At 40.3% G+C, this 27,955-nt stretch overlaps 1 protein-coding gene across 5 annotated transcripts in view; it reads left to right on the top strand.

Moving 5' to 3' along the window:
• Positions 1–27,955, top strand: part of ATG16L2 (autophagy related 16 like 2) — a 372,678-nt gene that overhangs the window by 220,951 nt on the left and 123,772 nt on the right. For 2 of the 5 annotated variants that reach the window (XM_053708772.1, XM_053708769.1), the window contains exons 7-8: positions 25,979–26,056; positions 26,646–26,702. The exons of 1 other annotated variant lie outside the window; for it this stretch is intronic. In XM_053708772.1, coding sequence (XP_053564747.1) covers positions 25,979–26,056; positions 26,646–26,702 — 135 coding nt within the window. The remainder of the gene's footprint in view (positions 1–25,978; positions 26,057–26,645; positions 26,703–27,955) is intronic. 2 more of the 5 variants (XM_053708771.1, XM_053708770.1) reach the window with 2 other exon arrangements.

Genomic DNA, 27,955 nt, shown 5'->3' with positions numbered 1-27,955 from the left:
CTCCCTTTTCAGATCGACGATATACTCTTATATTTACCATTTCCTCTACTGATTCTCGTTTCAGTACTGGTTTGGCTTTCTACAAACATGTAGATGAGTGTCCTGGGGTAAGTAAGTCTTATTTTCTGTGACACTCTAAGCTATGGTTGGGCACTTTATTTATAAAGTTCTAAATATATGTATTCAAACATTTATTTGCCTTGACTCAGAATGTTCAACTTTCCTTATTTCCAGACAGTCAGTTTCATATTTGGGATTATGCTTTAAATTATCATATTTTTTCTTACCTCAAAAATTTGACTTTTTTCCCTGTGGGCTGTTAGGCTCGCGGGGGCTGAAAATGCTTCATTTTATTGCGTCATTCTTGGCGCGGACTTTTTTGGCGCAAAAATTCTTTTCCGTTTCCGGCGTCATACGTGTCGCCGGAAGTTGCGTCATTTTTTTGACGTTATTTTGCGCCAAAAGTGTCGGCGTTCCGGATGTGGCGTCATTTTTGGCGCCAAAAGCATTTAGGCGCCAAATAATGTGGGCGTCTTATTTGGCGCCAAAAAATATGGGCGTCGCTTTTGTCTCCACATTATTTCAGTCTCATTTTTCATTTGCTTCTGGTTGCTAGAAGCTTGATGTTTGGCATTTTTTTCCCATTCCTGAAACTGTCTTATAAGGAATTTGATCTATTTTGCTTTATATGTTGTTTTTTCTCTTACATATTGCAAGATGTCTCACGTTGCATCTGAGCCAGAAGATACTACAGGAAAACCACTGCCTGCTGGATCTACCAAAGCTAAGTGTATCTGCTGTAAACTTTTGGTAGCTATTCCTCCAGCTGTTGTTTGTAATAATTGTCATGACAAACTTGTTAAAGCAGATAATATTTCCTTTAGTGATGTACCATTGCCTGTTGCAGTTCCCTCAACATCTAAGGTGCAGAATGTTCCTGATAACATAAGAGATTTTGTTTCTGAATCCATAAAGAAGGCTTTGTCTGTTATTTCTCCTTCTAGTAAACGTAAAAAGTCTTTTAAATCTTCTCTCTCTACAGATGAATTTTTAAATGAACACCATCATTCTGATTCTTTGGACTCTTCTGGTTCAGAGGATTCTGTCTCAGAGATTGATGCTGATAAATCTTCATATTTATTTAAGATGGAATTTATTCGCTCTTTACTTAAAGAAGTACTAATTGCTTTAGAAATAGAGGATTCTAGTCCTCTTGATACTAATTCTATACGTTTGGATAAAGTTTTTAAAGCTCCTGCGGTTATTCCAGAAGTCTTTCCTGTTCCTAATGCTATTTCTGCAGTAATTGCTAAGGAATGGGATAAATTGGGTAATTCATTTACTCCTTCTAAACGTTTTAAGCAATTATATCCTGTTCCGCTTGACAGGTTAGAATTTTGGGACAAAATCCCTAAAGTTGATGGGGCTATTTCTACCCTTGCTAAACGTACTACCATTCCTACGTCAGATGGTACCTCGTTTAAGGATCCTTTAGATAGAAAAATTGAATCTTTTCTAAGAAAAGCTTATCTATGTTCAGGTAATCTTCTTAGACCTGCTATATCATTGGCTGATGTTGCTGCAGCTTCAACTTTTTGGTTGGAAACTCTAGCGCAACAAGTAACAAATCGTGATTCTCATGATATTATTATTCTTCTCCAGCATGCTAATAATTTCATCTGTGATGCCATTTTTGATATTATTAGAGTTGATGTTAGATTTATGTCTCTGGCTATCTTAGCCAGAAGAGCTTTATGGCTTAAGACTTGGAATGCTGATATGGCTTCTAAATCAACTCTACTTTCCATTTCTTTCCAGGGAAACAAATTATTTGGTTCTCAGTTGGATTCTATTATTTCAACTGTTACTGGTGGGAAAGGAACTTTTTTACCACAGGATAAAAAGTCTAAAGGTAAAAACAGGGCTAACAATCGTTTTCGTTCCTTTCGTTTCAACAAAGAACAAAAGCCTGATCCTTCGTCCTCAGGAGCAGTTTCAGTTTGGAAACCATCTCCAGTCTGGAATAAATCCAAGCCTGCTAGAAAGGCAAAGCCTGCTTCTAAGTTCACATGAAGGTACGGCCCTCATTCCAGTTCAGCTGGTAGGGGGCAGGTTACGTTTTTTCAAAGAAATTTGGATCAATTCTGTTCACAATCTTTGGATTCAGAACATTGTTTCAGAAGGGTACAGAATTGGTTTCAAGATGAGACCTCCTGCAAATAGATTTTTTCTTTCCCATGTCCCAGTAAATCCAGTGAAAGCTCAAGCATTTCTGAATTGTGTTTCAGATCTAGAGTTGGCTGGAGTAATTATGCCAGTTCCAGTTCCGGAACAGGGGATGGGGTTTTATTCAAATCTCTTCATTGTACCAAAGAAGGAGAATTCCTTCAGACCAGTTCTGGATCTAAAATTATTGAATCGTTATGTAAGGATACCAACGTTCAAGATGGTAACTGTAAGGACTATATTGCCTTTTGTTCAGCAAGGGAATTATATGTCCACAATAGATTTACAGGATGCATATCTGCATATTCCGATTCATCCAGATCATTATCAGTTCCTGAGATTCTCTTTTCTAGACAAGCATTACCAATTTGTGGCTCTACCGTTTGGCCTTGCTACAGCTCCAAGAATTTTCACAAAGATTCTCGGTGCCCTTCTGTCTGTAATCAGAGAACAGGGTATTGTGGTATTTCCTTATTTGGACGATATCTTGGTACTTGCTCCGTCTTTACATTTAGCAGAGTCTCATACGAATCGACTTGTGTTGTTTCTTCAAGATCATGGTTGGAGGATCAATTTACCAAAAAGTTCTTTGATTCCTCAAACAAGGGTAACCTTTCTGGGTTTCCAGATAGATTCAGTGTCCATGACTTTGTCTTTAACAGACAAGAGACGTCTAAAATTGATTACAGCCTGTCGAAACCTTCAGTCTCAATCATTCCCTTCGGTAGCCTTATGCATGGAAATTCTAGGTCTTATGACTGCTGCATCGGACGCGATCCCCTTTGCTCGTTTTCACATGCGACCTCTTCAGCTCTGTATGCTGAACCAATGGTGCAGGGATTACACAAAGATATCTCAATTAATATCTTTAAAACCGATTGTACGACACTCTCTGATGTGGTGGACAGATCACCATCGTTTAGTTCAGGGGGCTTCTTTTGTTCTTCCGACCTGGACTGTAATTTCAACAGATGCAAGTCTCACAGGTTGGGGAGCTGTGTGGGGATCTCTGACGGCACAAGGAGTTTGGGAATCTCAGGAGGTGAGATTACCGATCAATATCTTGGAACTCCGTGCAGTTTTCAGAGCTCTTCAGTTTTGGCCTCTTCTGAAGAGAGAATCGTTCATTTGTTTTCAGACAGACAATGTCACAACTGTGGCATACATCAATCATCAAGAAGGGACTCACAGTCCTCTGGCTATGAAATAAGTATCTCGAATTTTGGTTTGGGCGGAATCCAGCTCCTGTCTAATCTCTGCGGTTCATATCCCAGGTGTAGACAATTGGGAAGCGGATTATCTCAGTCGCCAAACGTTGCATCCGGGCGAATGGTCTCTTCACCCAGAGGTATTTCTTCAGATTGTTCAATTGTGGGGGCTCCCAGAGATAGATCTGATGGCCTCTCATCTAAACAAGAAACTTCCCAGGTATCTGTCCAGATCCCGGGATCCTCAGGCGGAGGCAGTGGATGCATTATCACTTCCTTGGAAGTATCATCCTGCCTATATCTTTCCGCCTCTAGTTCTTCTTCCAAGAGTAATCTCCAAGATTCTGAGGGAATGCTCGTTTGTTCTGCTAATAGCTCCGGCATGGCCTCAGAGGTTTTGGTATGCGGATCTTGTCCGGATGGCATCTTGCCAGCCATGGACTCTTCCGTTAAGACCAGACCTTCTGTCACAAGGTCCTTTTTTCCATCCGGATCTGAAATCCTTAAATTTAAAGGTATGGAGATTGAACGCTTGATTCTTGGTCATAGAGGTTTCTCTGACTCCGTGATTAATACTATGTTACAGGCTCGTAAATCTGTATCTCGAGAGATATATTATAGAGTCTGGAAGACTTATATTTCTTGGTGTCTTTCTCATCATTTTTCTTGGCATTCTTTTAGAATACCGAGAATTTTACAGTTTCTTCAGGATGGTTTAGATAAGGGTTTGTCCGCAAGTTCTTTGAAAGGACAAATCTCCGCTCTTTCTGTTCTTTTTCACAGAAAGATTGCTATTCTTCCTGATATTCATTGTTTTGTACAAGCTTTGGTTCGTATAAAACCTGTCATTAAGTCAATTTCTCCTCCTTGGAGTTTGAATTTGGTTCTGGGAGCTCTTCAAGCTCCTCCGTTTGAACCTATGCATTCATTGGACATTAAATTACTTTCTTGGAAAGTTTTGTTCCTTTTGGCCATCTCTTCTGCTAGAAGAGTTTCTGAATTATCTGCTCTTTCGTGTGAGTCTCCTTTTCTGATTTTTCATCAGGATAAGGCGGTGTTGCGAACTTCTTTTGAATTTTTACCTAAAGTTGTGAATTCCAACAACATTAGTAGAGAAATTGTGGTTCCTTCATTATGTCCTAATCCTAAGAATTCTAAGGAGAAATCATTGCATTCTTTGGATGTTGTTAGAGCTTTGAAATATTATGTTGAAGCTACGAAATCTTTCCGTAAGACTTCTAGTCTATTTGTTATCTTTTCCGGTTCTAGGAAAGGCCAGAAAGCTTCTGCCATTTCTTTGGCATCTTGGTTGAAATCTTTAATTCATCTTGCCTATGTTGAGTCGGGTAAAATTCCGCCTCAAAGAATTACAGCTCATTCTACTAGGTCAGTATCTACTTCCTGGGCGTTTAGGAATGAAGCTTCGGTTGACCAGATCTGCAAAGCAGCAACTTGGTCCTCTTTGCATACTTTTACTAAATTCTACCATTTTGATGTATTTTCTTCTTCTGAAGCAGTTTTTGGTAGAAAAGTTCTTCAGGCAGCGGTTTCAGTTTGAATCTTCTGCTTATGTTTTTTGTTAAACTTTATTTTGGGTGTGGATTATTTTCAGCAGGAATTGGCTGTCTTTATTTTATCCCTCCCTCTCTAGTGACTCTTGTGTGGAAAGATCCACATCTTGGGTAGTCATTATCCCATACGTCACTAGCTCATGGACTCTTGTTAATTACATGAAAGAAAACATAATTTATGTAAGAACTTACCTGATAAATTCATTTCTTTCATATTAACAAGAGTCCATGAGGCCCACCCTTTTTTGTGGTGGTTATGATTTTTTTGTATAAAGCACAATTATTCCAATTCCTTATTTTATATGCTTCGCACTTTTTTTCTTATCACCCCACTTCTTGGCTATTCGTTAAACTGATTTGTGGGTGTGGTGAGGGGTGTATTTATAGGCATTTTAAGGTTTGGGAAACTTTGCCCCTCCTGGTAGGAATGTATATCCCATACGTCACTAGCTCATGGACTCTTGTTAATATGAAAGAAATGAATTTATCAGGTAAGTTCTTACATAAATTATGTTATTCTCCAGCCTCTTGCATGCATTGCCCCAGTCACTGCTGCAGCGTCTTTCTGGTTTGAGTCTCTTGAGGAGGCTGTACAGGTAGACACCCTGTTGGATGATATCCTAGACAGGCTTAAAGCACTTAAGTTAGCCAATTCATTTATTTCTGATGCCATTTTTCATTTAACCAAGCTAACGGCTAAGAATTCAGGTTTTGCCATTCAGGCGCGTAGGGCTTTATGGCTTAAATCCTGGTCAGCTGACGTTACTTCAAAGTCTAAACTTCTCAACATCCCCTTCAAAGGGCAGACCCTATTCGGGCCTGAACTGAAGGAGATCATTTCTGATATTACTCGAGGAAAAGGCCACGCCCTTCCCCAGGATAGGTCCAACAAGTTAAGGACCAAACAGACTAATTTTCGTTCCTTTCGAAACTTCAAGAGTGGCGCAGCTTCAACTTCCTCTACTGCAAAACAAGAGGGAAATTTTGCCCAGTCCAAGCAAGTCTGGAGACCTAACCAGGCTTGGAACAAGGGGAAGCAGGCCAAAAAACCTGCTGCTGCCTCTAAGACAGCATGAATGAGTAGCCCCCGATCCGGGACGGATCTAGTGGGGGGCAGACTTTCTCTCTTCGCCCAGACTTGGGCAAGAGAAGTCCAGGATCCCTGGGCTCTGGAGATTGTTTCCCAGGGATATCTTCTGGATTTCAAAGCTTCATCTCCAAAGGGGAGATTTCATCTCTCACAATTATCTGCAAACCAGATAAAGAGAGTGGCATTCTTGCGTTGCGTTCAAGACCTACTGGTTATGGGAGTGATCCACCCAGTTCCAAGGGAGGAACAGGGGCAGGGCTTCTATTCAAATCTGTTTATAGTTCCCAAAAAAGAGGGAACTTTCAGACCAATCTTGGATCTCAAGATCCTAAACAAATTTCTCAGGGTCCCATCCTTCAAGATGGAGACTCTTCGAACCATCCTACCTATGATCCAGGAGGGTCAATATATGACTACCGTGGACTTAAAGGATGCTTATCTACACATTCCGATACACAGAGATCATCATCAGTTTCTCAGGTTCGCCTTCCTAGACAGGCATTACCGGTTTGTGGCTCTTCCCTTCGGGTTAGCCACGGCACCAAGAATCTTTATGAAGGTTCTAGGGTCCCTTCTGGCGGTTCTAAGGCAACGGGACATAGCAGTGGCCCCTTACCTAGACGACATTCTGATACAGGCGTCAACTTTCCAAATCCCCAGGTCCCATACGGACATTGCTCTGGCATTCCTGAGGTCTCACGGGTGGAAGGGGAACGAAGGAAAGAGTTCTCTCTCCCCTCTCACAAGAGTTTCCTTCCTAGGAACTCTGATAGATTCAGTAGAAATGAAAAATTTTCTGACAGAGGAGAGGCCAAAAGGCTTCATCAACTTCTCTTTCTTTTTGGCTGAGAAGCTTAATCCGCTTAGCTTATGAGACTGCTGGCCAGCAGCCTCCTGAAAGAATTACAGCTCATTCCACTAGAGCGGTGGCTTCCACATGGGCTTTTAAAAATGAGGCCTCTGTTGAACAGATTTGTAAGGCGGCGACTTGGTCTTCGCTTCATACTTTTTCTAAATTCTACAAATTTGATACTTTTGCTTCCTCTGAGGCTATTTTTGGGAGAAAGGTCTTAGAGGCAGTGGTGCCTTCTGTTTAAGTTCCTGCCTTGTCCCTCCCTTCATCCGTGTCCTAAAGATTTGGTATTGCTATCCCACAAGTAATGGATGAACCCGTGGACTGGATACACCTTACAAGAGAAAACAAAATTTATGCTTACCTGATAAATTTCTTTCTCTTGTGGTGTATCCAGTCCACGGCCCGCCCTGTCACTTTAAGGCAGGTGTTTTTTATTTTTAAACTACAGTCACCACTGCACCCTATAGTTTCTCCTTTTTTTCTTGCTTGTCTTCGGTCGAATGACTGGGGCTGGCAGTTAGGGGAGGAGCTATATAGACAGCTCTGCTGTGGGTGTCCTCTTGCAGCTTCCTGTTGGGAAGGAGAATATCCCACAAGTAATGGATGAACCCGTGGACTGGATACACCACAAGAGAAATAAATTTATCAGGTAAGCATTTTTACCTCTGTGATTACCTTGAAACTAAGCCACTGCAGACTGCCCCCTTATTTCAGTTCTTTTGACAGACTTGCATTTTTAGCCAATCAGTGCTGACTCTTAACTCCATGGAAGTGAGCACAATGTTATCTATATGACACACATGAACTAGCAGTGTCCAACCGTCAAAAACGTTCAAAATGGGCTGAGATAAGAGGCAGTTCGACAGCTTAGAAATTAGCATATGAGCTTACCTAGGTTTAGCTTTCTACAAAGAATACCAAGAGAGCAAAGCAAATTTGATGATAAAAGTAAATTGGAAAGTTGTTTAAAATTGCATTACTTATCTGAATAATGAAAGTTTAATTTTGCCTAGACTGTCCCTTTAATAGAGAGAGTTAGTCGAGGTGGTTCTATGAATTAATTGGGAGAGTTAGTCGAGATGTTTCTATGGACAAATAGGGAGAGCTAGTGGATGTGGTTCTATTGATGAAATAAGGAGTGCTAGTGGAGTTTGATCTATGGACAAATAGGGAGAGCTAGTGGATTTGGTTCTATGGATAAATAAGGAGAGCTAGTGGAGGTGTTCTATGAATTAATAGGGAGAGCTAGTGGATGTGGTTCTATTGATGAAATAAGGAGAGCTAGTGGAGTTTGATCTATGGACAAATAGGGAGAGCTAGTGGATTTGGTTCTATGGATAAATATGGAGTGCTAGTGGAGGTGGTTCTATGAATTAATAGGGAGAGCTAGTGGAGTTGGTTCTATGAATTAATAAGGAGAGCTAGTGGAGGTGGTTCTATGAATTAACAAGGAGAGTTAGTGGAGTTGGTTCTATGAATTAATATGGAGAGCTAGTGGAGGTGGTTCTATGAATTAACAAGGAGAGTTAGTGGAGTTGGTTCTATGAATTAATAAGGAGAGCTAGTGGAGTTGGTTCTATAAATTTAACAAGGAGAGCTAGTGGAGTTGGTTCTATGACTTAATAAGGAGAGCTAGTGGAGTTGGTTCTATGAGTTAATAAGGAGAGCTAGTGGAGTTGGTTCTATGAATTAACAAGGAGAGTTAGTGGAGTTGGTTCTATGAATTAATAAGGAGAGCTAGTGGAGTTGGTTATATGAATTAACAAGGAGAGCTAGTGGAGTTGGTTCTATGAATTAATAAGGAGAGCTAGTGGAGGTGGTTCTATGAATTAATAAGGAGAGCTAGTGGAGGTGGTTCTATGAATTAATAAGAAGAGTTTGTGGAGGTGGTTCTATGAATTAACAAGGAGAGTTAGTGGAGGTGGTTCTATGAATTAACAAGGAGAGTTAGTGGAGTTGGTTCTATGAATTAATAAGGAGAGTTAGTGGAGGTGGTTCTATGAATTAATAAGGAGAGCTAGTGGAGTTGGTTCTATGAATTAACAAGGAGAGTTAGTGGAGGTGGTTCTATGAATTAACAAGGAGAGTTAGTGGAGGTGGTTCTATGAATTAATAAGGAGAGCTAGTGGAGTTGGTTCTATGATTTAATAAGGAGAGCTAGTGGAGGTGGTTCTATGATTTAATAAGGAGAGCTAGTCGAGTTGGTTCTATGAATTAATAAGGAGAGCTAGTGGAGTTGGTTCTATGAATTAACAAGGAGAGCTAGTGGAGTTGGGTTCTATGAATTAATAAGGAGAGCTAGTGGAGGTGGTTCTATGAATTAATAAAGAGAGTTAGTGGAGGTGGTTCTATGAATTAACAAGGAGAGCTAGTGGAGTTGGTTCTATGAATTAACAAGGAGAGCTAGTGGAGGTGGTTCTATGAATTTACAAGGAGAGTTAGTAGAGGTGGTTCTATGAATTAACAAGGAGAGTTAGTGGAGGTGGTTCTATGAATTAATAAGGAGAGCTAGTGGAGTTGGTTCTATGATTTAATAAGGAGAGCTAGTGGAGTTGGTTCTATGATTTAATAAGGAGAGCTAGTGGAGTTGGTTCTATGAATTAATAAGGAGAGCTAGTGGAGTTGGTTCTATGAATTAATAAGGAGAGCTAGTGGAGTTGGTTCTATGAATTAACAAGGAGAGCTAGTGGAGTTGGTTCTATGAATTAATAAGGAGAGCTAGTGGAGGTGGTTCTATGAATTAATAAGAAGAGCTAGTGGAGGTGGTTCTATGAATTAATAAGGAGAGCTAGTGGAGGTGGTTCTATGAATTAATAAGGAGAGCTAGTGGAGGTGGTTCTATGAATTAACAAGGAGAGCTAGTGGAGTTGGTTCTATGAATTAACAAGGAGAGTTAGTGGAGGTGGTTCTATGAATTAATAAGGAGAGTTAGTGGAGGTGGTTCTATGAATTAATAAGGAGAGCTAGTGGAGTTAGTTCTATGAATTAACAAGGAGAGATAGTGGAGGTGGTTCTATGAATTAACAAGGAGAGTTAGTGGAGGTGGTTCTATGAATTAATAAGGAGAGCTAGTGGAGTTGGTTCTATGATTTAATAAGGAGAGCTAGTGGAGGTGGTTCTATGATTTAATAAGGAGAGCTAGTCGAGTTGGTTCTATGAATTAATAAGGAGAGCTAGTGGAGTTGGTTCTATGAATTAACAAGGAGAGCTAGTGGAGTTGGGTTCTATGAATTAATAAGGAGAGCTAGTGGAGGTGGTTCTATGAATTAATAAAGAGAGTTAGTGGAGGTGGTTCTATGAATTAACAAGGAGAGCTAGTGGAGTTGGTTCTATCAATTAACAAGGAGAGCTAGTGGAGGTGGTTCTATGAATTTACAAGGAGAGTTAGTAGAGGTGGTTCTATGAATTAACAAGGAGAGTTAGTGGAGGTGGTTCTATGAATTAATAAGGAGAGCTAGTGGAGTTGGTTCTATGATTTAATAAGGAGAGCTAGTGGAGTTGGTTCTATGAATTAATAAGGAGAGCTAGTGGAGTTGGTTCTATGAATTAATAAGGAGAGCTAGTGGAGTTGGTTCTATGAATTAATAAGGAGAGCTAGTGGAGTTGGTTCTATGAATTAACAAGGAGAGCTAGTGGAGTTGGTTCTATGAATTAATAAGGAGAGCTAGTGGAGTTGGTTCTATGAATTAATAAGGAGAGCTAGTGGAGGTGGTTCTATGAATTAATAAGGAGAGCTAGTGGAGGTGGTTCTATGAATTAATAAGGAGAGCTAGTGGAGGTGGTTCTATGAATTAACAAGGAGAGCTAGTGGAGTTGGTTCTATGAATTAACAAGGAGAGTTAGTGGAGGTGGTTCTATGAATTAACAAGGAGAGTTAGTGGAGTTGGTTCTATGAATTAATAAGGAGAGTTAGTGGAGGTGGTTCTATGAATTAATAAGGAGAGCTAGTGGAGGTGGTTCTATGAATTAACAAGGACAGTTAGTGGAGTTGGTTCTATGAATTAACAAGGAGAGTTAGTGGAGGTGGTTCTATGAATTAATAAGGAGAGCTAGTGGAGTTGGTTCTATGATTTAATGAGGAGAGCTAGTGGAGTTGGTTCTATGATTTAATAAGGAGAGCTAGTGGAGGTGGTTCTATGAATTAATAAGGAGAGTTAGTGGAGTTGGTTGTATGAATTAATAAGGAGAGTTAGTGGAGGTGGTTCTATGAATTAATAAGGAGAGCTAGTGGAGTTGGTTCTATGATTTAATAAGGAGAGCCAGTGGAGGTGGTTCTATGAGTTAGCAAGGAGAGCTAGTGGAGTTGGTTCTATGATTTAATAAGGAGAGCTAGTGGAGGTGGTTGTATGGATTAATAGGGAGAGTTAGTGGAGTTGGTTCTATGGATGCATAGGGAGAGCTAGTGGAGTTGGTTCTATGGATGCATAGGGAGAGCTAGTGAAGGTGGTTCTATGGACAAATAGGGAGAACTAGTGGAGGTGGCTCTGTAAATAAATTGAGAGAGTTAGTGGAGGTGACTATATTAATTGCTAGCTGTTGGTAGTTCTACTAACTTATTGGAGGAGTTGGCATGAGTAGTAAGCTTTTTATTAATATATAATTAACTTCTTCTAATGTCCTAGTAGTGTGGCACCTTGTTATTCCATATATTGAAGCATAAGGGATATTTATAACAAGATATAGTACCTATTAGTTGTTGAAATGTTGGCCAGAAGCACATACAGATTCTAAATATTGCTAGTTATCTTTCTTTCTAATGACACAGTGAGCCCACGGATCATGATCAATTACTGTTGGGAATATCACTCCTGACCAGCAGGAGGAGGCAAAGAGCACCACAACAAAGCTATCACTTTTCTTCCCACAAGCCCTAGTCATTCTCTTTGCCCCTAGTACAAGGAAGAGATGAAGTAATGAGGTGTCCTGATTAGGGCTGCAACTAACGATTATTTTCATAATCGACTAATCGGCCGATTATTTTTTCGATTAATCAGATAAAAAATGAATAATTTTTTTTTTTTTCCTATATTTAAAATAAGATCCACATACTGAGTGTTATAAATATAAACTTCCAAATAAAACTTTACATTACACAACTGTTGGTCCAATTTTTTAAGCAGCAGAACACATTTTTATAATTAAGCAAAACAAAACCACAAACTGTTTGAAAAGAGGTAGAACTAGTAATAGGTAGACTACCACTGTTTATAGCATTCTGTTATTCACTCTTTCAGAAACTTTGCATTGAAATGCAAAAATGTCAACATGTTCACATGCTTCTGGCTGATCTTTTTTGCAGCTATTTTGCCTGCAGCAGAGAAGAGGCACTCAGATGGTTTTGAGGTGCCTGAGATGCATAAATAGGGTTTTGCCAATTTCACCAAGGTGTGCTATATATCTTTGTTAGTTCTCCACCAATGCAAGGGGCCTCTCAACAAAGTAAGCATGGACTTCATTTTAACATAAAAATATCTTGAATATCTATATGCAGTGGTAAATAACCATCTATAAGGTTTTGGGGGAAAATATATAGTCCACTCTTAAAATAACAGATATATGCTTACAGTGGTTGAATTTGGTATATATTCCAATTAATTAAAAATAGAAAAAAAGGCAAAAGGGCTAAAGACTAATATACTGTTGTGTGTGTGTGTATATATATATATATATATATATATATATATATATATATATATATATATATATATAAAAACCCATCAGTTGTACAGTGTTACCCTCCAATGGTCATCTGCCCGGGTGCCAACATGCAGTCAATATTCCAAACGAAATGGTCGCACTCTCAGGTCTTTTAGTGAAAAATCGTGGTAAATTTTAATGAAACGTTTTCGGGGTATTCTTCCCCATCATCAGCATAAACATACAGTGCATCAAACAAACTTAAATAGAAGCCTATTGCTCGTTAAACATAAATCAAAAATACCTGTGTGTGAAGATTTCTCAGTGTGGTGGCGCCAAACAGTGTGTGTGTGGACCGCATGTTTGCGTTCCACTATGTGAACCGGAAGTGTTAAGTGCAGTATTGTATCCGGTATCCTCATTTCTATACAAAGCTTATAATGTTATAATATCGATACAAACTTACTGTGTTAATAAATTACGTTACTAAAGTATGTAATAGTGTTTCAAACTCTGTGCCTTTATTGACAGTGTAACTTATTCTACGTATTGTTACAATTGCGTGAATTTATTAAGCCGGTGCCTCCTGCACTGCTCATAGGCTCATATATATGTATGTGCATTGTTCCCTATTATCTAAATTACATCTCCCTTACTGTAGTGCTACTATTGTTCGTTATGATGATCTCTGTGACAGGTTCTATAGAGTTCGCTGTCATCTTCTAGTTGTCATAGGAACCATTTGTTCTGCCGGTTCTACTTGGGCGGATGGATCTATTGGTTTACCTAGTTCAGATTTACCACTATTCTATGGCCAGTATGCATTACCTTCATGTCTCACTATTAACATGATTTTTTGGACTTCATTCATTTACATATCACTTGTACTTGTCCTGGAATGTGCTTGTTAGAGGGGCTAAAAGTATTCTCTGGCACTTATTGTATGTAGTATATGTATATCATCTTAAGTATCGTATATGTTTTCCTAGGCTGTCTTTATAGATTATGTAATTGATGCCCTCCTATGGACCTAGATACCAGTAAAGGAAAATAAAATCATCTAACCATTTAGCATGGGTAAAAATACAAAATTATTAGTAAAACATAAGAAATATATAGAAACTAAAAATAAGAAATAGCAACCTAACTGCTGTTGCTACATTACACACTTAGCTCTAGTAATGTATAATTGGTATTGATTTTGTTCTAAATTATATCTATCTCTCTTGTGCCTGTATACACATTACATATATTATATACATCTTAGCTCTCTTAGTATGTATTAGAGAAAGCTATTGTTGCCCTGTTAGTCCATATAGTTACTCCGTGTCAAATTTCTATATAGTGATGTCCATCCTTAATTGAATCTTTGAGTTCATCATAGTTGGACAGTCCTAGTGCAGTGTCCCTATTTTTTGGTGTTGGCACAAACTGACCCTTGGACGTATGGGATGTCATCCTCAATTGGATGGTTGATGTCATCTCTGTCATGGTTATATATCCATGGTTCCTAGACCTGTGTCTTTTCTGATGTTCCTGTCGGTTATTCTCTGCACGCTAAGATTGTCACCTTAGATTGGTGCAGATGGATCATCTCTGTGTGGTTGCCATGGATTTAAAGGAAGCTCCGTATTTTAAGTCTGCATGAGAACTTGTTGGCAATTGGCATTAATATACCGAGTGATGTTGCATTGGAGGAATCATTGCCATGACTCCCCCAACGCCAGGTAGTGCACCCTGCGCTGAATGGTCTACCCCCCAAGAGGCCTGACCCTCAGTGCATTGTCACATATTACTCAAGGTGTAATTGCCATGCCCCAGTATGTGTCTCGGCTTAAATGAGCGCTTTAAAATCCGGAGGTGAGTTTAACCCTCCTGGGGCTACCGTGCCCAATCTATATATCCATTCAGCTTCTCTTCTAAGCAGGGCCTTATTTCTGTCACCACCCCTATCAAGGGGGGGGATATGATCAATCAGGATATATCTGATAGTGGACACCTGGTGTCTCATGTCGGCACAGTGTCTGGCCACCGGTTGGTCCGATCCTCCTTGTTCTAATGCCAGCCGTATTGCCCGTCTGTGGTTAGCCATCCTATCGCGGAGTGTTCCGCTCGTCTTGCCCACGTAGAACCGGGCACATGGACAGAATAATAGGTAAACTACAAATGTTGTAGTGCAGGATATTGAGTGCTTGATCTTGAATACTTTATTCGTGTGAGGATGGTGAAAGTTTTTAGTTGTTATGAGACCATTACATGTTGTGCACCCTAGGCACCTGTATGAACCTTTGATGTTAGTATGGGCAGTATCCATGTAACTTGATTTAGGGTCTGTGCGTACCAAGCTGTCCTTAAGGTTAGTTCCCCTCCGGTATGCTACCATTGGTGTCAGGTTGTGCGTGAAGGTCAATTTAGGGTCAGACTGCACTATTGGCCAGTGTTCTCTTAGTATGTTACCAGCTTGTGTGGTGTTAGGTGAAAACGTTGTTGCCATTATCAATTTGTTCAGCTTCTCTGTCAGATTCCCCTTATGTATCAGGCTGTCCTGAGAGTGTGGAAGGACTTGTTTTAGGGTACTGTCAAGTATCTGTTGCTTGTATCCCCGCTGTAAGAATTTGTCTCGCATGAGCTGTAGCTGTGAGACCCCTGTGGCTCTGTTTGAATTATTCCGCATTACTCTAGTCATCTGTGATTTGACTATCCCTTTTAATAGGGCTGGGGGGTGACAGCTTGTTGCACTTAAAATGGAATTTTTATCAGTAGGCTTGCTGTAGAGTGTGGTGCCTAGGGAATTACCATCTATGTAAATAGTGAGGTCTAGGAATTGTATCTCTTTATGGTGGTGCGTGATCTTGAATCTCACTGGTGTAGGGGTATTATTCCATTTCATAAACCACTCTGACAGCGCCTGTTGTCCGCCACGCCACACCATGAACACATCATCGATGTATCTTGCGTAGTAAACAACCTGCGATGTGTCAGTGCTCCATAGGAATTGGTTTTCAAATTGAGACATATATATATTGGCATACGATGGGGCCATGTTGGACCCCATCGCAGTGCCTGTAAGTTGCAAATAAAAAGATGTCTCAAAGCGAAAGTAGTTCCTAGTGAGGCAGTATTCCATTAGTGTCAAAAAATAGTCAATGGGGGGTCCCTCATATAGTGTACTGTCTATGAGGTGTTGTTTGGTAGCCATGAGTCCTGTGTCATGAGGGATGATAGTGTAGAGACTGTTGACATCCAGGGTGACCAGGATGTCTCCAGTCTCCACACGCACATCCCTCATCTTCCTAATGAGGTCATTAGTGTCTGAAATGAATGATCTGACAGTCTTGACAATGGGTTGGAGGAAAATATCTATTACTTGTGCCACTGGCTGTGTAAGTGATTGTACTGCGGAGACTATGGGTCGCCCTGGTGGGTGCTGTAGGGTTTTGTGTATCTTTGGGGTGGTGTATAGTATTGGGATTCTTGGATGTGTTGTAGTGCAGTATTCAAAGAGTTGTTCCGTTAGGTATCCTTGTTCAAATCCTAGTTTAAGGATACCATCCAGTTCTTTCTTGTATTTGCAAAAAACCCAGTACATTTGAGCCAACAAACAGTAGTGCTAGCACCAAGACATTTATGAGGCTAGTAGCACAAGATATGGAAACACATAATAAGTCCAACAAATGGAGACACAACCTCACAAACACTGAAAGAGCAGCTATTAAAACCTTACAAAATGACCATGCTCTGGTCATTCGCCCTGCGGATAAAGGTGGGGCAATAGTCCTGATGGACTATGAGGATTACAAAGAAGACATACTTAAGCAATTGACTGACAACAACACTTATAGCAAGTTACCAGGTGACCCTACGGTCAAATACAAGAAAGAACTGGATGGTATCCTTAAACTAGGATTTGAACAAGGATACCTAACGGAACAACTCTTTGAATACTGCACTACAACACATCCAAGAATCCCAATACTATACACCACCCCAAAGATACACAAAACCCTACAGCACCCACCAGGGCGACCCATAGTCTCCGCAGTACAATCACTTACACAGCCAGTGGCACAAGTAATAGATATTTTCCTCCAACCCATTGTCAAGACTGTCAGATCATTCATTTCAGACACTAATGACCTCATTAGGAAGATGAGGGATGTGCGTGTGGAGACTGGAGACATCCTGGTCACCCTGGATGTCAACAGTCTCTACACTATCATCCCTCATGACACAGGACTCATGGCTACCAAACAACACCTCATAGACAGTACACTATATGAGGGACCCCCCATTGACTATTTTTTGACACTAATGGAATACTGCCTCACTAGGAACTACTTTCGCTTTGAGACATCTTTTTATTTGCAACTTACAGGCACTGCGATGGGGTCCAACATGGCCCCATCGTATGCCAATATATATATGTCTCAATTTGAAAACCAATTCCTATGGAGCACTGACACATCGCAGGTTGTTTACTACGCAAGATACATCGATGATGTGTTCATGGTGTGGCGTGGCGGACAACAGGCGCTGTCAGAGTGGTTTATGAAATGGAATAATACCCCTACACCAGTGAGATTCAAGATCACGCACCACCATAAAGAGATACAATTCCTAGACCTCACTATTTACATAGATGGTAATTCCCTAGGCACCACACTCTACAGCAAGCCTACTGATAAAAATTCCATTTTAAGTGCAACAAGCTGTCACCCCCCAGCCCTATTAAAAGGGATAGTCAAATCACAGATGACTAGAGTAATGCGGAATAATTCAAACAGAGCCACAGGGGTCTCACAGCTACAGCTCATGCGAGACAAATTCTTACAGCGGGGATACAAGCAACAGATACTTGACAGTACCCTAAAACAAGTCCTTCCACACTCTCAGGACAGCCTGATACATAAGGGGAATCTGACAGAGAAGCTGAACAAATTGATAATGGCAACAACGTTTTCACCTAACACCACACAAGCTGGTAACATACTAAGAGAACACTGGCCAATAGTGCAGTCTGACCCTAAATTGACCTTCACGCACAACCTGACACCAATGGTAGCATACCGGAGGGGAACTAACCTTAAGGACAGCTTGGTACGCACAGACCCTAAATCAAGTTACATGGATACTGCCCATACTAACATCAAAGGTTCATACAGGTGCCTAGGGTGCACAACATGTAATGGTCTCATAACAACTAAAAACTTTCACCATCCTCACACGAATAAAGTATTCAAGATCAAGCACTCAATATCCTGCACTACATCATTTGTAGTTTACCTATTATTCTGTCCATGTGCCCGGTTCTACGTGGGCAAGACGAGCGGAACACTCCGCGATAGGATGGCTAACCACAGACGGGCAATACGGCTGGCATTAGAACAAGGAGGATCGGACCAACCGGTGGCCAGACACTGTGCCGACATGAGACACCAGGTGTCCACTATCAGATATATCCTGATTGATCATATCCCCCCCCTTGATAGGGGTGGTGACAGAAATAAGGCCCTGCTTAGAAGAGAAGCTGAATGGATATATAGATTGGGCACGGTAGCCCCAGGAGGGTTAAACTCACCTCCGGATTTTAAAGCGCTCATTTAAGCCGAGACACATACTGGGGCATGGCAATTACACCTTGAGTAATATGTGACAATGCACTGAGGGTCAGGCCTCTTGGGGGGTAGACCATTCAGCGCAGGGTGCACTACCTGGCGTTGGGGGAGTCATGGTAATGATTCCTCCAATGCAACATCACTCGGTATATTAATGCCAATTGCCAACAAGTTCTCATGCAGACTTAAAATACGGAGCTTCCTTTAAATCCATGGCAACCACACAGAGATGATCCATCTGCACCAATCTAAGGTGACAATCTTAGCGTGCAGAGAATAACCGACAGGAACATCAGAAAAGACACAGGTCTAGGAACCATGGATATATAACCATGACAGAGATGACATCAACCATCCAATTGAGGATGACATCCCATACGTCCAAGGGTCAGTTTGTGCCAACACCAAAAAATAGGGACACTGCACTAGGACTGTCCAACTATGATGAACTCAAAGATTCAATTAAGGATGGACATCACTATATAGAAATTTGACACGGAGTAACTATATGGACTAACAGGGCAACAATAGCTTTCTCTAATACATACTAAGAGAGCTAAGATGTATATAATATATGTAATGTGTATACAGGCACAAGAGAGATAGATATAATTTAGAACAAAATCAATACCAATTATACATTACTAGAGCTAAGTGTGTAATGTAGCAACAGCAGTTAGGTTGCTATTTCTTATTTTTAGTTTCTATATATTTCTTATGTTTTACTAATAATTTTGTATTTTTACCCATGCTAAATGGTTAGATGATTTTATTTTCCTTTACTGGTATCTAGGTCCATAGGAGGGCATCAATTACATAATCTATAAAGACAGCCTAGGAAAACATATACGATACTTAAGATGATATACATATACTACATACAATAAGTGCCAGAGAATACTTTTAGCCCCTCTAACAAGCACATTCCAGGACAAGTACAAGTGATATGTAAATGAATGAAGTCCAAAAAATCATGTTAATAGTGAGACATGAAGGTAATGCATACTGGCCATAGAATAGTGGTAAATCTGAACTAGGTAAACCAATAGATCCATCCGCCCAAGTAGAACCGGCAGAACAAATGGTTCCTATGACAACTAGAAGATGACAGCGAACTCTATAGAACCTGTCACAGAGATCATCATAACGAACAATAGTAGCACTACAGTAAGGGAGATGTAATTTAGATAATAGGGAACAATGCACATACATATATATGAGCCTATGAGCAGTGCAGGAGGCACCGGCTTAATAAATTCACGCAATTGTAACAATACGTAGAATAAGTTACACTGTCAATAAAGGCACAGAGTTTGAAACACTATTACATACTTTAGTAACGTAATTTATTAACACAGTAAGTTTGTATCGATATTATAACATTATAAGCTTTGTATAGAAATGAGGATACCGGATACAATACTGCACTTAACACTTCCGGTTCACATAGTGGAACGCAAACATGCGGTCCACACACACACTGTTTGGCGCCACCACACTGAGAAATCTTCACACACAGGTATTTTTGATTTATGTTTAACGAGCAATAGGCTTCTATTTAAGTTTGTTTGATGCACTGTATGTTTATGCTGATGATGGGGAAGAATACCCCGAAAACGTTTCATTAAAATTTACCACGATTTTTCACTAAAAGACCTGAGAGTGCGACCATTTCTTTTGGAATATATATATATATATATATATATATATGTAAAAGGACACAGCCTTACACATTTATCTATAGAGTACATATATCAGCAATAGCAAGCATTGTGCAAACAGGTCATAGGGACATAAATTCATATAGCAAATGACATCAATCTAGGGCTAGGTGTAAATAACAAGCTCGGCACTATATCATGCAAAGCATAGTCCCAAATCACCTGATTTTATATAAACAATCCAAATTATGACTCCTTTTTTATTTCTGGGTTGCACATAAGACAGGAGTAGTTGTAAACTTAAAAAAGAAACTTATACTGTCCTAAAAATGTGAAAAGTAAAACATCTGTAGACGTCCTTTAGGCTAAGGACATAACCATAAAACACAATACCATGTGCAGGAGCTCATTGGAGTGAAGCAGCTGGTGTTGTGCACAGACCAACTTATTGCAAACCAACTAATCGATTATGAGATTCGTTGACAACTATTTTCATAATCGATTATCATCGATTATGCCGATTAGTTGTTGCAGCTCTAGTCCTGATTAAGATTCTTCTATCAAGATTTTTTTTTTATTTTGAAGTCTGGGCAAGATTGCTCTGGCCTTCCATCACAATTTGGGTCTAGCTGTACTCCATGTTAGTCTCTTCAGCAGGGCTGTGGTGGCTTTAAAGCAGTTAGGAACTTGTAAAGTGGGCTTTGCTGCATTTTCCTAACATGTTGCTGTCCTGGTATAGAAAGCCTGAGTATGTTTACTCTGTCTTTCTCTTTACACAGGTCTCTGTGAGGAGCGGCATCCTCTCAAACTTTGTGAGTCGTCTGACTGCCGGAGGACTAGAATGCAGGTCAGTGCCTTTTGTTCTTCTGGGGCTAGAAGGCTGGCACTAAAGGGATTAAAGCCATTTGCACTTAATTGGGACAAATCCTTATGGATGTTTCGGCAGTGGCAGGCACATAATGCATGTGACATGGAGACTGTTCTCTTCCTTCTCAGCAAGGAAGGAGTTAATTACCTGTTGGACTAATTTAATTTTATCATTTTATTAAGTAGGTAGCCCTATTCAGTTCCCTTGTTCATCGGGAGGTTCCGGGAGAATGATTCAGGGACTGTTAAGAGTGTGTACTTGGCGCCATTTTTGTAGAGGCTTCTTAGTGTTATACATCATGATGTGATGCATTGTATTTCTGGGATTCCCCTGCTCCGTTGTTAGTTTTTCTTATGGGAGCTGTGCGAGGGTGGCAGTGTTTTTATTTGTGATTTATTTATTTTTTGCCATGCTTCTGGGGTCTTACAAGAAGCCTTGTTTTAGAGGGAGTTTAGTAGAGCTCCATTCTGTGTTGACCACGCCTCCTTCTTTACTTTCGGAATGACGCCATTTTAGAGGTGGTTGAGCGCTTGTGTCTTCTCCGCCCCGTTCTCCGGCATGAGAGCGGGAAGGAGCTGACGTTCTTTCTGCCTTGTATATCAGTTGTGCTTTTTTGCAGAAACAGCTGCAAATTTGAAAGCACTTCATAATGTTTATAGGCCGGTGAGAATGGATGAAATTTAAATATGTTACGATGTCGCAATAAGCAGGCAATTTAAATAATAAAGAAAGATGCTTGAATTGTCTCTGTTTTTCATCCGTCAATCTAAGATAAGAGGATGGAAATTGAATTAAGTTATGATGTGTGTATACACATTAGCAGCCAATGAATACAATTTAAGGACGGAGGAATTTTGTCTTCCTCTTTCCTTGGCAGCTCAGGTTTGGTTTTCCAACATAAACGTTCCATTGTCCTGGTTATACTTAGAGGATTGGGCTGAATGGTATACTATTTTAAATAGTTTCTACATACATATGCATTGTTTATGTTATTTTCCTTCGATTAAGGAAATATTATAATCTAATGAATAATTTCTTCTTGCTAAGACATGGAACAGTGGTCTGTTCTTGTATATATTTATTTTTTATATTTAAAAAAAAAAAGGCTCTCTAATAATAAAGTGACAGTATCATATTTAATATATTTAATATTATCAAATATTTAATTCCAAAAAATGATTTTAGCTTCATGTCTCCCTGGATGATGCTGTTTAGGCTATGCCACAGCTTTCTCCGCAAATGTCCCCTTGCCTTGTTATGGCATCACATGCAGTGCCCTGCTGTTCCTCTAAATCTCCTGGACGAGTTATATGCTTGCAAGATTGTCTGCCCAGGTATCTTCTCACATCTGTGGCTCTGTCTGCTTTTCTTGTTTTAGAGGGAAATCGCAAGAGGAAATTTAATGAATCAGATAGTAAGGTCTCTGCTCTGCTTGCTGCTACACATATTGCCCTTCTTATACTCCATTGAGGAGGCTAATCGGTAGCGTCTGAGGGTTAAGACTCCAATTGAGACAGTTTAACTCCTTCATCTGGTACTGAAGTAGTTCTCTTCAGATTGAAGCCTCAACAGCTTTGGGTATTATTTAAGAAGGGTTGGCTACTTGGTAGACTTTGACTTTCCTGTCGTTGTCACTACTCAAGAATCTAGTAATATTTATATACACTAGGTTTCATTGGTAAAGATTTCTCCTGTTCTCGATTATGCTAGAATTTCTCAGGTATGGGAGAAGTCAAGGATTCCTTTTCCCCCATCTGCTGTCTATATTAAACTGTCTCCTTTAATTATCAGCATGGTATTTAAAGTTGTAGGAGCCTCTATTATTCAGATGAAGATAGATGCTCCTTCAGGAAGGAGATTTTTATGGACACGTGCGGCATCCTTTGGTACAACGCCTGGTCTGATTCCAGTGAAGGTCCATTTTTTTCTTTTTGTCGCTAATGTTGTCTTTCGTTAAATAAACCCTCAGCTAAATCTCATTCAGTAGGTAGGGTTTACCCCAAGCCAGGATCGGATCCTATGGGGGGGGGGGCAATCTATCTATTGCCTGTATACGAAAGGTCCTAGATCTCTAAAGGGGCAGTTGATATAGAATTCCAGGGTTTCTATTTGGAATTCAACCCCTTCCTCCCAGGGGCAGGTTTTACTTTTTTAGGATTAGCTGTAGTCAGATAAGAAGAGACACATTCTTGTAATGTGTTCAGGGTCTTCCTCCCTGTGAGTGATGGTCCAGTTCCAGTTCTGGAACAGGGATCGTTTCTTTTCCACTCTGTTCGTGGTTACAGAGGGAACTTTGTGGCCTAATTTAGAACTAAATTGTATAAACAGTTTCTTTAAGTACTGTCCTTCAAGATGGAGACTATTCGCTCCATTCTTCCTTGATGCAGGGGGTCAGTTTATAATGACCTTAGACTTAAAGGATGCGTATACTCAGGTTCCCAATAAAGGGTTCTTCTTAGAATTTTTCTTTCTGACCAAACTTTTTCAGTTTGTGGTTCAACAATGGCTTTTCCCCAGCTTCCTGAGTTTTCTAACAATGGTTCTGGGATTGCAGTGGCGGCCTGCCTGACTGACCTTTTTGTTAGGCGCCATCCTTCTTTAAGCAAAATCTCATTCAGAGGTTTCTTTTGGAGCTGGGAAAGAAGTCCCTTATCTCAGCTACAGAGAGGGACTATAATTGTTTTCCTATCGATGCACATCCCTCTGACAGAAAAGCCAATCCTGCTCTCTTCAGTCTAGTGTTTGGCAGCTGTGATTCAGTGTATGGAGACAATTGGTATGATGGGGCTTCCATGGACATCATCCATTGTTTTATTTTGTTTGAGAGCTCTGCAGTAAGGCATGCTTTGTCAGAGGAATGGGGATTATTCAGATGTCTCTGGGAATAGATCTAGACGACAAGATTCTCTTCCCGTGGTGGTTTTTCAGGAATCTCGGTCTTGGCACTCATGTTTCGGAGACCTTCCTGGGCATTTGTGATTGTGAACACCAGCCTGCTGGGATGGGAGGACTTGGGGACTCGTTGAAGGCGCAGGGATGTTGGTTCCGTGAGACTGCTCTCCCTTTCATCATTTGGGAATTGTGAGAGAGTTACAATGATCTAAATTTTTGGCTTCAGTGTCCAAGCCCAGTTTAGCAGGTTCTAATCTGAGCAGCGCCTTGAGACATTATAGCCTCTATGGCTTATATCATTTTCTTCTGAGTTCCTTAGTCATATAGGAAGTGTTTCAGATTTTTTTCTGTGGACAGATGCTCACAGTTTCTGTCTATCGGCCATCCACTTTTTTGGAGTGGACATGTGGGAAGCGGTGTTTCTGTTCAATCAGACTTCCCTTATCGGGGAGTAGGACCTCCATCCGGAGGTGTTTTTCAGGTTCACAACCAATTGGGGCTTACTAGAATTGGTTCTGATGGTGTTTTGTCAAAACACAAAGTTCCCTAATTTGGTCGGGGTCAAGAGATCTTCATGCCTTTCTGATATATATTCTGGTAGTTCTTTGGAACTCCAGGTGGACTTACCCTTTTTCAAGTGTTATTCTCCTTCCATGAGTCTTCGTTCAGCTCAAGAGGGAGAGAGTATTGGTTTTTCTAGTTGCTCATGCGTGGCATTGCAAGATCTGTAGGCGGATCTAGTGGAGATGTCATTTCGAAGGGTCATCCAAAATTTTCGTTCTCTGAAGCTGATGATTTGGAGATTGAATGTTTGTATCTTAATATAGCTGGACAGTTAGCTCAGCTTGCTTAAGGCATTGTGGCTGAGCTCTGTAGTAACCCAAGGGTTGCAGGTTCATCCCCGGCGAGGTCCATTCAACCTTTCATCCTTCTAAGGTTGATAAAATGAGCAGCGTCTTGAGACCCTTGCGGGTGATTGGTCGCGCTTGCAAGTACCCAATACATTCATACTTTTGTGTAAAGTAATCTCTGAAGCACATTTTAAGGAGTTTTCTTAGTACCCTCAAGGGTCAGATTCCGGCTAATTCCATTAGGTGGATTGTGTCCTACGATGGCTTAGTGGTAAACTTTGCTGCTTTATAAGCTGAAAGTCAAGAGTTCAAATACAGCTGTGGCTATATACTCTTCTTTACCCTAGCATCTGGCGGATGGGACGGATGTACAATCCTTTTCAGGTCCTGGTCAGTATCAGGCCTGTATTTAAGTTGGTTGCTCCTCCTTGAAGCCTTATCGTTGTTCTTAAGGTTTTTTTCTGCTTTCTTCTGCTAAGAGAGTTCCAGATTTTCAGCGTGGCAGTGTGGTACTTCTTATCTCGTATTTACTGTTAGATAAAGTAGTTCTCTGTACCAAGTTTGGTTTTCTTCTAGGGTCCTTTTGGACAGAAAGGAGATTGTTGTTCCCTTTCTCTGTCTTATACTTCTCTTCATGAAGATCGGCTGTTACACATCCTAGATGTTGTGCGGGCCTAATAATTGTATCTACACTATTAGGACTTTTGTCAGTCTTCTGCATTGTTTTGTTTTTCTAAACATAATTGCTGGAAAATTCCATCCACTTTCTTCTCTGTTGCAAAGTGTTAATCTTAGAGCTTATAAGCCTGCTGGACAGCAGCCTCCTGAGAGTATTTCAGCATCTGCACTGGGGCAGTGAATTTTTTGGGCCTTCAAAAGTGAGAACTCTGTGGAAAAGTTTTTCACTAACTTTTATTAATTTGATATTTTCAAGCAGTAGTGCCTTCTGTTTAGATTACCTGTCTTTTCCCTCCCGTATCATCTGTGTCCTCTAGCTTGGGTATTGATTCCCAACAGTAATTGATTATGATCCGTGGACTCACCGTGTCATTAGAAAGAAAACAAAATTTATGCTTACTTGATAAATGTATTTATTTCTTGAAACGGTGAGTCCACGTCCCGCCCTGTTTATTTACACAGGTTTTTGTGTTGTAAACCTCAGGCACCTCTGCACCTTGTGTAATTTCCTTTCTCTCCTTTTCCTTCGGTCGAATGACTGGGGTTTGTGGGAAGGGAAGTGATACTTAACAGCTCTGCTGTGGTGCTCTTTGCCTCCTCCTGCTGGCCAGGAGTGATATTCCCAACAGTAATTGATGATGATCCATGGACTCACCGTGTCAAGAAATAAATTTATCAGGTAAGCTTAAATTTTGTTTTTTATTTGTTGCACAAAAGTTTAATACACATCATAAACGCTGATCATGACAGTGCTATTACTCATATATTTGCTATGCGTGTATGTTGCAACGTAGTTCTAGTTGTTATGTTGATTGCCCCTTGCAGCGATATTCAGCACTCTTGTTGTGCGTCTGAAGAGTACAGCAGTGAGGATCACGTGGACAAACCAGCTAAAAGGTCCAGGTATAGAATTTTTTTAGATTACACAGATTTTAGGTGGTCTATATATATCTTGCAGTGTTCTCCACAGAAAATTTTGCCAGCCAGGTGGCATTATGAAGTAGTCAGGTAACATTATGAAGTAGCCGGGTGGGGGCGGTGTAATATTTTCTAATATTATATAATTTTCTGCTATGTAAAGCACAAATTAATTGCATAATTTAACATAAATGTATATAATGATAATTTGTGCAATAAAAATCAAACATTTTTAATATTAGCTAATTTTAGCTTATTATTGGCTAAAATGTTAGCCGGGTGGTCGATTAAAATCAGCCGGGTGGTGCACTGGTTAAAAAGGTCTTGGGGAGAACACTGTCTTAAGTGTAGTACAGACTAAGCCTTTTTTGGAAACAGACACAGTATTAACTTGATTATCATATTATAACTTTAGGACTAAGCATTTTAGCATCTCTTGATTCTCTGTCATTTAGAAGTTGTGTGCTCCTCCAAAGTGTTAGCTACCACAGGTTCACAGCATATACTGACCTTCACAAGTCAATGCTGTCTTATCCCTGATAAGTATCATAATATATGGGAACATTTTTTCTAGGTCTCTGAACTATTTGTCATTGGGTTCCTTCGGTATCTTGGAATCCCTAAAAAATCTGTAAGTCTGGTGTTTGTTTTTCTTTTTTGCAATGAAAATTCTGAGCACTGTAGAATTATCTCTGAATACTGGTAATTAGTGAAGTATGAACAATGAAATGTTCCATTTAAGAAAAAAATACTACTGTCCTCACACATACACAAACATATCCTTAAATTGTTATTCCATATGGGTATAGCTTTTCCTTTACTCCTCTTTACACGTTCTTCCAAACTTTTGTTCTCAATCTAAACTCCATATTAAAACCTCACCTCTTTTCTCAGCTCCCACAACCAAATCTTTATTTTCATACCTTTCTAACCACACTCAACCAATTCTCTTCACATCCACACCCACACCCAGCCTTTACACAGTTCTCAATCCACACCCAAGCTCTACTCGTATCCACTCACAACAACCTATTTTCTTCACATCTCATCACCTGTATTCAGCTCGTAACTTGATGTCTCTGTACCTACACACACCATCTCAACACCCACACCTAAATCTGTGGACAACTCTCCACCCATACAGTCTTCAGACCTCTCTAACCACTCTCTCTAAACTTTTCTCTCCATATCTCTCCCCCCACACCCAAACTTTTCTACACACCTCTTCAGTCAAACCCAACCTCTTCTCTTCTAGCCTCACTGGCCACATTCAGTGTCTTCCCACCTCAGTGTCCTTAATTAGTCTCTTTAAACTCCACTGCCTACCCACAGCCAACTTCTTCACAACTGACCACCAACAACGAAGCTTCACTCCTCTTCAACTAAAACCTTCCTCTTCACCTCGGATCACCCACACTCTAGCTCTAGTCCTTTCTTCCCAAACTCATCCTTATCTCTACTTCTTCATCTCTCTACCCACAATCTCTCTCTTCACACCACACTACCCATAACCAAACTTTAATCCTCTCCACCTTAACACAAGTTCTACACATCTAGCCACCCACACCCAAGCTTTATTCCACTCCATTCACACTTTAACAGGTTTTTTTTCACATCTCTTATCCAAGTCTTACTGCTCACACCCAACCATCTTACATATGGCCACCAACAAACAGCCTCTTTCCACCCATACTTAATCTGTTCATGTCTCTCCATCCACACCCGACCTCTTCCCTTCAATATGTCTCCACCTACACTCAACCTCTTCTCTTCACATCTCTCTATCCACAACCAAGTTCTACTCCTCTCCATCCACTCCTAACTTCTTCTCTTCATATCTCTTTGTACACACCCATGCTCCCCTCTTTTCCAAACACACACCCT

This window comes from Bombina bombina, chromosome 3 (assembly GCF_027579735.1).
Source record: "Bombina bombina isolate aBomBom1 chromosome 3, aBomBom1.pri, whole genome shotgun sequence".
Classification (NCBI taxonomy): domain Eukaryota; kingdom Metazoa; phylum Chordata; class Amphibia; order Anura; family Bombinatoridae; genus Bombina; species Bombina bombina.
The sequence above is the reverse complement of the archived record's forward strand: the minus strand, read 5'-3'. Positions and strand labels throughout refer to the sequence as shown.